The sequence below is a fragment of the Vombatus ursinus genome, unplaced genomic scaffold (genome assembly GCF_900497805.2).
Source record: "Vombatus ursinus unplaced genomic scaffold, bare-nosed wombat genome assembly UNPS02000749.1, whole genome shotgun sequence".
Classification (NCBI taxonomy): Eukaryota; Metazoa; Chordata; class Mammalia; order Diprotodontia; family Vombatidae; genus Vombatus; species Vombatus ursinus.
This window is the reverse complement of record NW_020940527.1, coordinates 23,549,136-23,562,540: the sequence shown is the minus strand read 5'-3', so window position 1 is coordinate 23,562,540 and position 13,405 is coordinate 23,549,136. Positions and strand designations below refer to the sequence as shown.

Genomic DNA, 13,405 nt, shown 5'->3' with positions numbered 1-13,405 from the left:
CACTGGATATGGTCTTTCCTTCCTTACTCTACTTGTATTTTCTTTATACATCTCTTATGTTTTTAACATTTCCAAATTATGTTAGAGTTGTTTGTGCACATGTCTCATGATAAATGAAAGAAATTTGAAGACAAGGAATAAGCCTCCTCTATTTTTATGTAAAGTTGATTTCATTTTAAAAATAGTGACAATAAAAATTCACAAGTCAGGAGAGATAAGCTGAGACATTATGTTTACAGGCTTCGCAGATAAGGAAACTATCATTAAATTTTTATGCATCAAGTGGTGTAGTTTCTAGGTTCTTAACGGAAAAACTAAAATGCAAGAAGATCTGACTAGTAATGCAATAATTATAGGAGATTTTATCTCTTTCAGAGTTGGATAAATATAACCCAGATTAACAAGAAAGCAGAATAGACTATTAAAAAATTAGATTTGATAAACCTTAAGGTATCTTTGGCATAAAAATGTTAAGGAATGTACGTATTTCTTAGCATGTTACAGTATCATTACCAAAAAGAAGTCCTGTCACCCCAGACCTCACTGAGAGCTGGAAGACCCAGCAGGACCCTTGGTGAGCCCTTTCCTCAGCCTTCCTGCCAAGCCAATGTCCCCATCCCCTCCTTGGCTGGAGATTAAATCCCCTCCCCTCAGCTCCTTGGCAGAAAATCCAGAGCCCCTGCTGCACTCTGGGACCTGCTCTCTCTAACCCCCTCCCAAGTGCTGTGGGCTGAGCCTCTCCAGCTGTTTCTCTTCCCTACTTTCTCCTTTTTATTGACATGGCTGTTGATACTTCTTGGATGAGCAGGAAGTCATCAAGTATGATTCCTTTGGTAAGACGAGGACGACTTGGCCTTGCTATCTCTGTTGTTGTTGTACCCTCCAGGCCCCCAGGCATTGCTCTCCGGCCTGCCAGTGCTCTCCTAGGACTCCTGAGCATGGCTCTCTACCCTGAAGCCCAGTTACCTTTAACCAAACCTTCTTTTGTTGTCTCTATGAACTTTCTGATAATAGGGTCTGGCTTGCCTTTCTGTTTGTGTCTCCTGGACTTTGCACAGTGCTTGCCCCATAGTAAATGCTTCATAAATGCTGCTTCATTCATTCGTATGCCGGGGCACAAGGGGTCATAAATGCAAAAAGGCAAAAATATTAAATGTCCTTGATAGACCATGAAACAAAAAGGAGCAATTAATGCAGGGAACACAAACCAAATACAGTACTAAATGGAGACTACATAACAACACCTTGAATAATGAGTGGGTCACAGCACCTGAATTGGTAGCTATGAAGAGAGAATGAAAACATTTATTCACTGTACAAAAATTCTGAGGATATGGAAAAGGAAGTTCTTAGAGGAAAAGTTACATTTCTGAAAAGGCATATAACAAAATAGAATAAGAAAGCATTAAGGAACCGATCGTGTGATTAAAAATCAAAAAACATTGAAATCAGAACATTGGTAAACCTCAAAGAAGAAGACATCTTGAAAATCGTGGGAGAAATAGATACAATTCAAAAGAAAAAAAAATGCCATAACCATGATAAAGCTGAGAACTTTTTTTTTCTTTATAAAAGGGAGGCAGCAGTGCCCAAGAGAACACTGGGTTCTTGAGAACCCAGAGTACTTCTACCACTTGCTCTCTCTTACTTAACCTCCCTGAGCCTCAGTTTCCTTGCCTGTAAAATGAGGTGATTGAACTAGATGGTTCCGAGGCTGTTTCCAGCTTTAGACCCGTTCTTTAATGACCATACTTTGAACATGGTAGGCAATTGGAAAAGCGGTTAGGTGGCACAGTGGGTCAGGCTCTGGGCCTGGAGTCAGGAAGATTCATCTTCCCAAGTTCAAATCTGGCCTCAGACCCTTCCTAGCTGGGTGACCCTGGGCAAGTCACTTAACCCTGTCTGCCTTACTTTCCTCATCCATCAAATGAGCTGGGGAAGAAAATGGCAATATCTCTGCCAAGAAAACCCCAAATGGGGTCATGAAAAGTTGGACCTGACTGAGGAACAAAACAAAGCCAGTTTGAGATCAAACTCCCACCTCTGACGTTTGCTAACATCTATAACCTTGGGTAGGTCACCTAACCCCACTTACCTCAGTTCCTCAATCTGTAAGATGGGCTAGAGAAGGAAGTGACAAACCACTCTAGTATCTCTGCCAAGAAAACCCCAAATGGGGTCATGTATAGTCAGATATGAGTGAAAGCTGATTGCCTAATCGCCCATAGTAGTTCAATTAGAAGATATCTATTGCTGGATTGTTACCAGAACTCACAGCTTTATCGTCCAGATTTTAAGTTCTTTTGGTTCCAGTTGAGTTTTTCTCTTAAAAACTTAAGGGATATAGGATTTTGTTGGCATTGTACCCTGCTCCAATGATGCAGAGTGTATCCCACCTACAATGTTGGTCTTTTGAGAATTCCTGTGGCCCTAACTCCTTCCTTGGAGCCATCCAAATTAAGCTCGACTGGTCTGTAAACAGCAGACCTACAGGCCTTTGCTAGACTCACAATCCAAGCCTTTCCAGCTTGGTGGAGGAGCCGCCCCAGCTTATACTTCCCTGGCTTAGCCTTTGTGACCCATTGTCAGCTCGGTGTCATGATGAAGCATCAGAAGAGGATCTGCCCAGGCTGGGGCGGGGGGGGGGGGGGGCGCGGGGGGGGGGGGGGGCGCGCGGGGGGGGGGGGGGGGGGGGTGGACCGCGGTGTGGGGCGTGCTCCCTCAGCTTCAGGAAGGATTGCTCCCAGTGGGCCTTCTCATTTGTGATTTGTGTTTGCATGTAGTGTCATATGGGCAAGGTCAAATTCTTTTCCAATGGCCTGAGCTTTAAAAAGGCCCCAACTTTCCTAGAATTCTCCCTTGTGGCCATGGTACGAGTCTGAAAGACTCCTCAGTTCAGCATGCCTGTGTTAAGCTGTGCCAGGGATACAAAGACAAAATGAAAAACAGACCCTGCCGTTACAGAACCTAAATTCTTCTTGGGGCGAGGGGATAGGATACACTATTTAAAGATATATGTATGTGTGTATATATGTATATTTATGTACACACACACATTATACATACATAAATACATACATATGTATACACACTTAACAACTTAGGAGATTTTCCTGCAGGAGACGGCACATATTATTAGGCTTGAGGGCTCATAGGGGACAGATGATAGGCAAAGGCACACAGTCAGAGGGTGGAGTGTCACATTCACAGACAAGCAGGCCAGTAGATTGCAACAAGTAGATTGCAGAATACAGTCAACTAGGAAAAGTGGCTTGGGGCCAGATTACAAAGAGCTTTAAATGCCAAGCTGAGGAGTCTGTATTTTATCCCAGTGGTAAGAGGAAGCCATTGAGTTTTCTTGAACAGGAGGGTGCTGTGGTCACACTTGTGCTTTGGAAAGAATGATTTGGCAGCTGTGTTAAAGATGAATTGGAGAAAGGAAAGACAAGAAGCCAGGAATCTAATTAAAAAGCTATCTTAATAGTGTAGGTGAAAGGTGGTAAGGGTCTGAATTAATGAGTACCTGTGTGAATGAAGATAAAGAGATGGACACAGGAGATGTTCTAAAGGTAGTGGGCCACTGATTGGATATGAGAGGGTGAAGGAGAAGGTGAATTGAGGATGACTATGAGATTGTAAACTTGGGAAACATGGTGGGCAGTCCCAGAAATGGGAACATTTGTGGGGATGGGCATAGGGGTAGGGAGAGAGGTAATGAATTCTGTTTTGTACACTTTGAGTTTGAGATGCCTATGGGATATCCAAGAGGAAATGTCCAGTGTCTGGTGGTGATACAGAACTGGAGATCAGGACTGAGATGAAGTTGGATATTTAAATCTTGGAGTCATCTGCATAGATGGTAATTGAACCTATGAGGGATGTTGACATTACCAAGAGAAAAGGGTAGAGAGAGAAGGGAAAAGGGCCCGGGAACAGTCTTGGGTTGTACATACAAATATGGGGCAGGTCGTAGATGATGGTCCAACAGAGGAAACAGTAAAGAAACAATTTGATAGGTAGAAGTGGCACAGGGGAGGCAGGGCTATGAAAACCTAGGTAAGGGAAAGTAACCAGTAGGAGATATAATGCCTGCCAAGTCTTGTAGACTTTTCTCTTTTCTTCATAGCCAGCCTACTTTTCTACTATCACTTTCCTTCTTTCCTCAGGTACTTTTAAGGAACTGGGCTGGTCCTTTGGCAGAATGTAAAAATAGGTGAAATCTATGTTCAACTTTTCCACTTCAATTTTTAGTACTGCCCTCTCACTCCCCAGCACCCTGCCCCCATCTGTTCAGTGCCCTCTTGTTTATTCTTTTTCCAGTACTTCTCCTGTACTCCCCATACCCAAGAACACCACAAAAATTCTTGGGTCCCATCCCCTTGTACTCCTTCTCTCTAAGGTTTGTAGAATTTAGGGCTGAAAGGGACCTTAGAGGTAATGTTGACCAATCCCCGCATCTTACAGGTAAAGAAATTAAGGCCCAAGAGTGGCTTGCTGAAGAGCACACAGCTAGTTAAGTGTTGGAGCTTTGACCAATCCAGTGCTTTTTCCAGGATACCAACCTTCTCTCCTAGGATTATGATAAATTGTTACTTGATCAGGTACTAATGGCTTAATATGTTGCTCTTTCTATCTGTGATACTTGTGTTTGACTTTGCAGAAAGAGTAATTTAACCAGTGACTAGAGGGAGTTGTGATTTGAGCACAGTGATGAGCTGTGATGGAATTTAGATCAGGGGACCTTTTTTTCATCTTAAAGTTGTAGCAGTTGGTCAGCCTGAAGATGACTGTTCTGTGTAGTTGTGAAGAAGGCTAGCCTTGTTTGGGAATGTCACATATAAAAGGAACCTCACTATGGAGTCCTTTGACCTAGACCTAAGCCAGTACCATTTTGGAATAGAGGTTCTCTCGAGACAGGTTGAAGTGGTTTCATGCAGCGATGGAGAGGAAAGCATGACTGAGGGCTCTGGATATTAGGAAGCTGGTATTAAGTTAAAATTGTGAATAGTTCTCCTATCATTATTATGGGATGGATTCTATGTAGTTCAATGGAGAAAAAAATCTGGCCCATTTGAAAACATGGAAATGAAGGACCTGTATCTTTTCCCTCTTTAAAAACATGAGGAAAATACTTTAGTGCTTTGTACTTACATGATTCCTTTTTCAGAAGAAGTTGGTGGTGCAATGGATAGAGTGCTGGGCCTTGAGTCAAGAAGACTTGAGTTCAAAACCTGCCTCTCAGACATTTACTAGCTGTGTGATCCTGGGCAAGTTACTTAACCTCTGTCTGCCTTAGTTTGCTCAACTGTAAAAGGGAGATAATAATATTACCTACCTTACAAGGTTGTTGTGAGGATCAAATGAGATAATATTTGGTTTTTATTTATTTTTAATTTTTTTATTAATTTATTTTGATTTATCAATAATCACTTCCATATGCTTTTGAGTTTAAAATTTTTCTCCCCCTTCCTCCCCACCACCCTCCCTAAGATGGCGCACAATCTGATGTAGGCTATACATTTACATTCATATTAAACATATTTTCACATTAGTGATGTTGTAAGTAGAAATTAAAACCAATAGGAGGAACCATCAGAAAGAGGAAACAGAACTCAACAGAAGAGAAAAAAAATAACAGTTCAGCTTCCATCATTCTTTCTTTGGGTGTGGATGGCGTTTTCCATCACGAGGCCTCTGGAGACGTCTTAGATCCTTGTATTGCCGGGAAGGGTCAAGTTTATCAATATTAGTCATCACACAACATGGCTGTTATCGTGTACAATGTTCTCTTGGTTCTGCTCACTTCACTCAGCATCAGACCCTACAAGTCTTTCCAGGTTTTTCTGAAGTCAGCCTGTTCATCATTTCTTATAGCACAATAGTATTCCATCACATTCGTATACCACAACTTGCTCAGCCACTCCCCAGCTGATGGGCATCCGGTGAGATAATATTTGTAAAAAGCACTTAGCATGGTGTCTGGCACATAGTAGGTGCTATGTAAATGTTTATTGCCTTCCTCTCCTCTTCTTCTACTTCCCCATCGTTATTTGTCAGTTTCTGTTTCTGGGCTTAAAAGACATGGTATACACAATGTATTAACTCAATTTTGTAAGGTTTACAAAGTGTTTTTCCTCCTATCAACTCTGTGAAGTAGTTCAGGCAAACTTTGTTGTCTTCTCTCTGTAGAAAAGGAAACGGAGAAGTCAGATTACTTGGTAAGAGCTCCCAGGGAGTAGATGGCAGGTCTGGGGTTCCCACCCAGGTCTCCTAAGTCCTGGGCTTTTCCCACCTCATCATACTGCATCTTCTTTTGTCAGCCTAGTCAATATGAATGGGATGAATTGTAAATTCTCCTTTTAAGTGTTTATCCTTCCTGGTTTATGTCATACATCCTCTTTATGTTGTCATCCTAGGACTACTGCAGTATGGCCTGGCCAGTATTGACTCAGCGGTTCAAGAATGGCCTCTTCTCATCACATGCTGACCAACACCGACTTAAGTAAGGCATTGATTTCCTCAAATGTCATCCTATGCAGGAGGGTTAATGGTGGAAGGGGGTGTTTGGTTCTTTTGGAGGATGTGAGGGCGTTTTGTAGTAAGCATATGCTAGGAGACTCAGGGACCCCTGAACTCATCAAAAGGAATTCTGGACTAGTGGGAGGGAAATGAAGATGAAACCCTTGATGGGGGTGGCAGCACTGGGGGAGTGTGTGGCAGTGGGAGAGCCATTCTGATGGGGCTCCATTCAGAGATAAGAAAGCTAAGGGGGGGAAGGAGAGGCACTTTTCTCTGGCATGGGATTCAAAGCAGGGATTGGAAGAGTAGGTCTGTTCTCTTTGCAGATATCAGTGTTTTAAGTCAGCCTGGATGTACCAAGTCCTCCATGAAGGATTCCACTTCCCATATAATTACTCAAACCTACAAACTGCCCAGTTGGTGTATGACCGGGAGGTGCAGTGGACCCTAGGAGCCATTTTGTATAAAACACGTTTCCTACCACTCAGGTAAAGCTGGGCACATTTAATGGGGTTTAAATCACTCTCTGCTTCCTGAGCTCGGGACTGTGGATTTAGGGTCGTCCATCCAACACTGCTGTTTGACTCGGGCCAAAGGGGCTTGTTACAGCTTGGGTACAGGGGCTGGTTAGGAGGGGCTTCCTTTGCAGCTTCTCTCAGTGCACTCTGTAAGGAAAAGAAAGAGCACAGCATGGGCAGAAAGATTGTACTGTTGTTTCAGCCTGAAACGTATGAAATGTCAGGAAGTACTTGAGGAGTCCTCTAGCACCAGCATCCAGTCATTGATCTTAACAGCCTTAGCAGCTCTAACGCCTGCAGCTGGCACTGTACAATATTTAGGTTGGGTGATTCCAATGGGAGCATGATAGTCTGTTTAATCCAAAATAATTTTTTACCTTTAGGAAGCTGATGTTGTCTTTCTGAACCTCCCATTGTTTCCCTAGGGATCTACGCCAGGAGGGTGTCCGGCAGGTCCACACTGGCTGGTTGCGCCTCTCCTTTGTGTACAACCACTATCTTTTCTTTGCCTGCATCCTGGTGGTGCTGCTGGCTATCATTCTGTACCTTCTGCGGCTGCGCCGAATTCACCGTCGACAAGCTAGAGCCTCCGCCCCCTTAGACCTGCTATGGATTGAAGACGTGGTGCCCATCATCGGGGTGCAGGTGGGACCATGATGCTGCTCCAGGACCAAAGCATCTCAAGAACCAGAGAACTGAAGCTCAGGCTGTCCTGGCCCCATCTTGGGCCTGTCTCAGAGGCTGCTTCCATGATCTGTGAGGCTATTATTGTGTTGTGTTCTCACACCTTCTCATGACCAGCTATCCACGAGAAGCCATAATCTAATCTGTGAAGTTACATTGCTGAGACACTCTGGTCTAACACAGGGCACTCAGCCTTGCTCTGCCTAATGCCTACAGGGTATGCTTCTACCCCTTTATCAGGGAGGGTTTGGTATTGGAGGAATGGTATTCTTGAGCTATACCCAGCTTTCACTCCCCTCAATAAAGAAAGGAGTGTGGCATTGGGCAAGAGGATACTGGAACTTGAGGCATCTGATACCAAGCCTAATAGATGTTAGGAAGCATGGCAATCTTTTCTTTCTCTGTAACAGAGAAGTCTCATATGTGGAGATCCACAGCTTTTAATAATGATCCAAGGATCTTTTGTGACCGTGGACCAGCAGAACTTCTAGGCAACTGAAATCACACCAATGAATTCTCTTTTTACCTGGCAGTGAAGCTCTCATGGGGTAGCCTAAGGCTCTGGCCATGGCTTGCTGCTAACGTGACTTAAATGGAATATGTCTGCTCTAAGGGCTCCATTGAAGACTTTTGTTCCTGTATGCTTGGCATGGATCAGTTTTTTCCATATCAATTTGCAGAAAAAGCTAGAGCAGGGGTGGGGAACCTGTGGCCTCAATGCCACATGTGGCCCGGAGGTTGCAGGTTCCCCACCCCAGGACTAAATCTAGGCATTATTTTTGCTTATTGAGCCTTACATATGCTTAAAGGACTCTGGAAGCTGTGACAGAGCAGGGTCCTTGGGTTTTGTCTGTTTTTTTAATTAGGATTCCTGTTCCCCAAGCCCATTTTTTCTGAGCCTGTATGTCTGGGTTCTAATTTGCCACTTCATTTCATTGCCAAGATAGATGAATAGTGTCAGAAGGGATGTATATGTTCGTGTAGAAAGGAAAAGAAATAGCAGAATTCTGGGAAAAAGGCAATAAAAGTCAAGTTTTTTAAAAAGTTGTTGATAGTTTTTGCCTTTGAGAATTTCTGAGGCAAGCAGAGTTCCAGGTAGGAATCAGTCTGATCTGGCCAGTTTGATAACTTTAAAACGCATTTCTCCCTCATCTCCATCAACATTTTGTGAGTAAAGAGAGAGAACAGGGTAGCAATAATTAGACTAGACTGTTAGGGCCAAAGGGACCAGCCTTTATGGGATGTCGTGGAACAATTACTATTTCATCTACCCTCCTTAGTTAGGTGCTTTTGGTTTTTCTATTCTTGCAACAACCTTTGATGATTTTTCCCCCTTAGTTTTTATAAAACCTCTTTTTTGACTTTTGATCATCCCCCCATAAGCCACTCTGACTTTTCCTTTCCATAATTTTGTCTTGGTCCCCTCTTCACTTAGCATGAGTAAAGAAAAGATCTGTAAATTAAACAAGGTGGAAATATACATACGTGCTTGGTGAGAACTGGAGATGAAACGGTTCCAGCCAGGTCTCAAACTGATTTTTGAGTTATTAGGGAAGGACAAACATCTCTGAATTTCTTTCAGGGAAATATTAAATGAATTCAATATGGAGATTCCATAGCTGTCTTTGAAAATGTTCCTATACTACATTAGGCCTATATGACTACTTTATCCCAATTTTGTCTTTTTTTTCCCCATTTTTCTGCTTTCATATTTTAAAGTAAAAACATGTTTGGTTGACATTTAAAAACATACAAATATGTTGGGGGTGGGGGTGGGGCAGTGACCTGGCACCAATCCAGTTCCAATTTTCTTTTCCTGCCTTGGCCTCCAAATGTTTGGAATGCTGACTTCAAGAAGACAACTAAACAAAAGCTTTCGAATCAACTGCCAATAAACCACATTCGATAGGGAAAGTATTTGGGGGTGAAGGGTACAGAAGGAAGAAAGAGTTGTTAAATACACGAAAGCACTTCCTTGTGTGTAGTTAATACTCTTCACTGTGATCATTCCTTAGGTTAAGTATATTTTATCATGTTTTTTGTGTAAATTATCTTTCATATTATTGAATTATTGGAAATGGTTTTTGGATTTTTTTGAATATGTGTTTTTTAATTACAAGGTCTGGGACCAATTATATTCTCAATCTCAAGTAAGTTATTACCCTTAAATTGTATGGAAACATGGAAGGAAGATATCTAAATGTTATCTCTTAAAACTACCAAAGACACTTAGTATTTGCTATTGGCATTTTATCTTGCATTTCATTCCTTTGCTTCTTCTGTTCTCCCTTTGTCAGCTTCCAGATGATGTCTTTTTAGAATCACAAAGAACATCACTTCCCTGACAACAGAAGAGCTGTACTTGTTACCTTCTTAGGACTTGTTCGTAATTGTGATTTGCATAGTTCAGTTTAGCTTCCGTAATCTCATCCCCCCACCACAATCTTTCAGTCTTTTTGCATTTTTTTTTCTGCTTGGGTATCCGTAATTGGAATTTTTCTCCCCATGAAGAGAAAGATCAAATTGAATGTTTTTTTCCCTTGCAAATTTTAATATGATCTCTGCTGTTACTGATTCAGGTCAAATCCCATTACATTTCCTCGTAAGAAAAATTGTAATGACATTTTCCTTATCTCAGGACAACAGATTTTTATTTGGAATAATTAAATGCAATGTATCCTTTTGCTCTTCAACCTTTGTCTATATATTCATTCCTTGGTGAAGCAGGAAAAAAAGGTGAATATTCAGTAGTTTGACATAATACAGGCTCAAGCAGTTAACTGTTAACCCCTCACACATGTCCTTACTTCTACTAACTCTGCTTTTGGGCCAAGAAAAGGGTTTTTAAAGGGTCTGAAAGATTTTAGATTTGCTTGTTAAGTATCCTCTGAAAGTGTTCGTCTTACTCCAACCCTGCCTTTACTCTAATTCACTTTGAGGATTCTTGGGAAGTATTTCTTAAAGTGTGGCCCATTAGATGTTATAAGGATAGAGACTGGACCAGACATTTCATTTTTATGGGGAATCCCTGGAGGAAGAAACTTCCCTCTACCAGTAAACCTCAGCACTTTCTCTACAACTCAGACTAGAATGCTGTCCAAAGAACAGAGAAGTTTAGAGATTTGCCTGGGGTCACGCTGCCATTATGAACCTAGGCCCTCCTGGTGGGCCTGCTTCCCAAGGGGGGAGGTTTTGGGAATATAGTCATTTACTTACATAGTGTCAGCCTTTGCTGACATCATTAATACCAATGACCTAATTTCATGGGCCTTTAGTCCACAGATCAAAACGTTTGAGAACTTAAGCAAGTGGGAGGGCTGGGGGAAGAGCCACTTTGCTGCTTTTAGATACTAATCCCTTAAGATGATAGGGAAGACATCATTTCTAACAGTAATTGTTACAGGCAATTCCAGCAGAATAAATATATTGACATGCCCTGCTCCAAGAGTTGATTATAACAGTATCATTTGCATAATATATTCTGGTGTATGTTTACCACCTTCCAGGAATACCTCAATGCCTACAATTACCTTTGCTATGCATTTGACTGCTTTGCTCACATCTGAATAATTTTCATTACTAACAAATAAGAGTATTAGCAGTGTTTAGCTAAAACTCACATACTGGCTTCTGCTCTTCTCAGTCAGTTTCATGATTCTCTAATTGAGGTAATAGTAGGCATGTATTTTTAAAATTTGCCTGCCTTTATACTCAGTAATTCATTCAGCCAACAGCATCATCCAAGGTGTTTCCAGGCTAGTCACATTCCAAATTATCGAAGGACTAAATGGATAATAAGCTCTACCTCATTAAGCAATTGGGCAGCTAGATGTTACACTGGATGGAGCACTGGGCTTGGAATCATGAAGACTCATGTTCAAATCCAGCCTTGGACATTTACTAGCTGGGTGACCCTGGGCAAATTACTTAACCCTGTTTGCCTCGGTTTCCTCATTTGTAAAATGAGCTGGAGAAGGAAATCATAAACTACTCCAGTGCCTTTGCCAAGGAAACCCCAAATGGGGTCACAAAGAGTCAGACACAACTGAACAGCAACAACAAAAACATTAAGCAATTGGATTATTATTGCAGGTGTCTAAACTTCCAGTAATAGCTTTCTTTTTTGCTGCCTTTAGTCTCTTGGCAAGCAGGTTTAGAGTTGTCTGATTCCCTCCATTTGTGCAAATATGTCTGTTATGTCACTTAGCTTAATTTCAATTGGATTAAAAAATAAGGTGGCAGTAGCTACAGTTGAGGCTTAGAATTCCACTTAGAGTTAGTCTCTACTGCATTCTCATTTTATTGCCATTTGTGGCCAAATACTTGAGTCTGTAAGGCTTTTGTATTATCCAAAAATGCTGCTAAAATCAGTTCTTGAAAGCCAAAAATTGCGGTTCATTTTATACTTAAATTTGCCATGCATTTCATGAAGACCTATTGATTATACCATGAAAAACAATGACCAACAGATGAGGGGCAGCCCAGTAAGGCTGATGCATTGCTCTGTAAGTCAGGGGCCTGGGGTTTTAGTCCATTTTCCTGTTAACTCATTGTGTGACCGCAGGGGAGTCACCGCTGCCTGTGGAACTGTTCAGCCATCTCTAAATGATTCCAGGGCCAACCCCTTCCAACTCTAGCCTTCTATGCTTCTGTTTTTGTTTTGCTTACACCATTCTCAAGTCTAACCTGGATTTCACCTTTTTGAGCCCAGTCTCTTCTTGGGCTTAGAAAGTGGATCTGCCCTGCTTAGATAGACAGCTAGTGCTTTTCTTTTGCCTCTGCTCCAGCTCATGGTTTTCCTCCACAGCAAAGTCCATTTTTATCATGACAGCTAACTTTTTAAAGTGCTTTCTTTATAAAAATGGATATTATACCCATATTACAGAGGAGGAAAGTGAAGGTCAGAGGGGCTAAATGACTTAATTGTGGTTACATAACTAGTATTGAGTTGAGGATTCAAACTCAGGCCTTCTGAGTCTAAGTCTAGGATTTTTATGTCCTCTTTGGGTCATTTCTTCCCTACTGTGCTAAACTCACAATCGGATATCCTCAAACTGTAATAACAGAGGTCACCTCCTGTCTGTTTACGGCTCAAAAATCTCCTCCAGAAGGGGCAAGACAAAAGAATAAAGCATAAAATTCCCATCACTTCACACTGGCCATTATAGTTGGAATACTCTTCTGGATACCTGAAGCAAAAAGAGTACCTTTCAGTTTATACAAACAGAATTCCATTCAGTAAGCTCTTACTAAGGTAATTAAAAAATGATTTTTCCTTCCCCTCACGGAGTTTACATCTGGTGAGTAGAATATATGTACATGAGTAAATAGGAAATATGTGTCAAGTAATTTCAAAGACAGAGGGCTAATGAGTGAGATGGGGAAGGAGGTCAGGGAAGGGCTACCTGGACTGGTTTGAAAGAAGCCAGGGAGTGTGAAGGGGAGAGCACATTCCAGATATGGGGCCCCACTTGTGCAAATGGAAGGTGGGACAATTTGTCAGCAGTTTGCCTTTATGGTAGTGGTTTTTCTACTGACTCCAGTTTTTATATTTATACAAGTGGTTTCTTATAAATCTTATGTAATTTAACAATTTAAATGGAAACAAGCTTGCTATGAAATTGTTTAATGTCCAATCATTTGTACAGTGATATCAAAATTAAACTTCTTTCAAAGTAAAAAAA

At 41.7% G+C, this 13,405-nt stretch overlaps 1 protein-coding gene across 1 annotated transcript in view; it reads left to right on the top strand.

The window, feature by feature from the left end:
- ENTPD7 (ectonucleoside triphosphate diphosphohydrolase 7) overlaps positions 1-11,614 on the top strand; it is a 38,040-nt gene extending 26,426 nt beyond the window's left edge. The window contains exons 10-12 of the mRNA XM_027860476.1: positions 6,417-6,502; positions 6,846-7,007; positions 7,463-11,614. Of these exons, the coding sequence (XP_027716277.1) occupies positions 6,417-6,502; positions 6,846-7,007; positions 7,463-7,694 (480 nt within the window). The 3' untranslated portion in view covers positions 7,695-11,614. The remainder of the gene's footprint in view (positions 1-6,416; positions 6,503-6,845; positions 7,008-7,462) is intronic.
- The last annotated feature ends 1,791 nt before the right edge of the window (positions 11,615-13,405 follow it).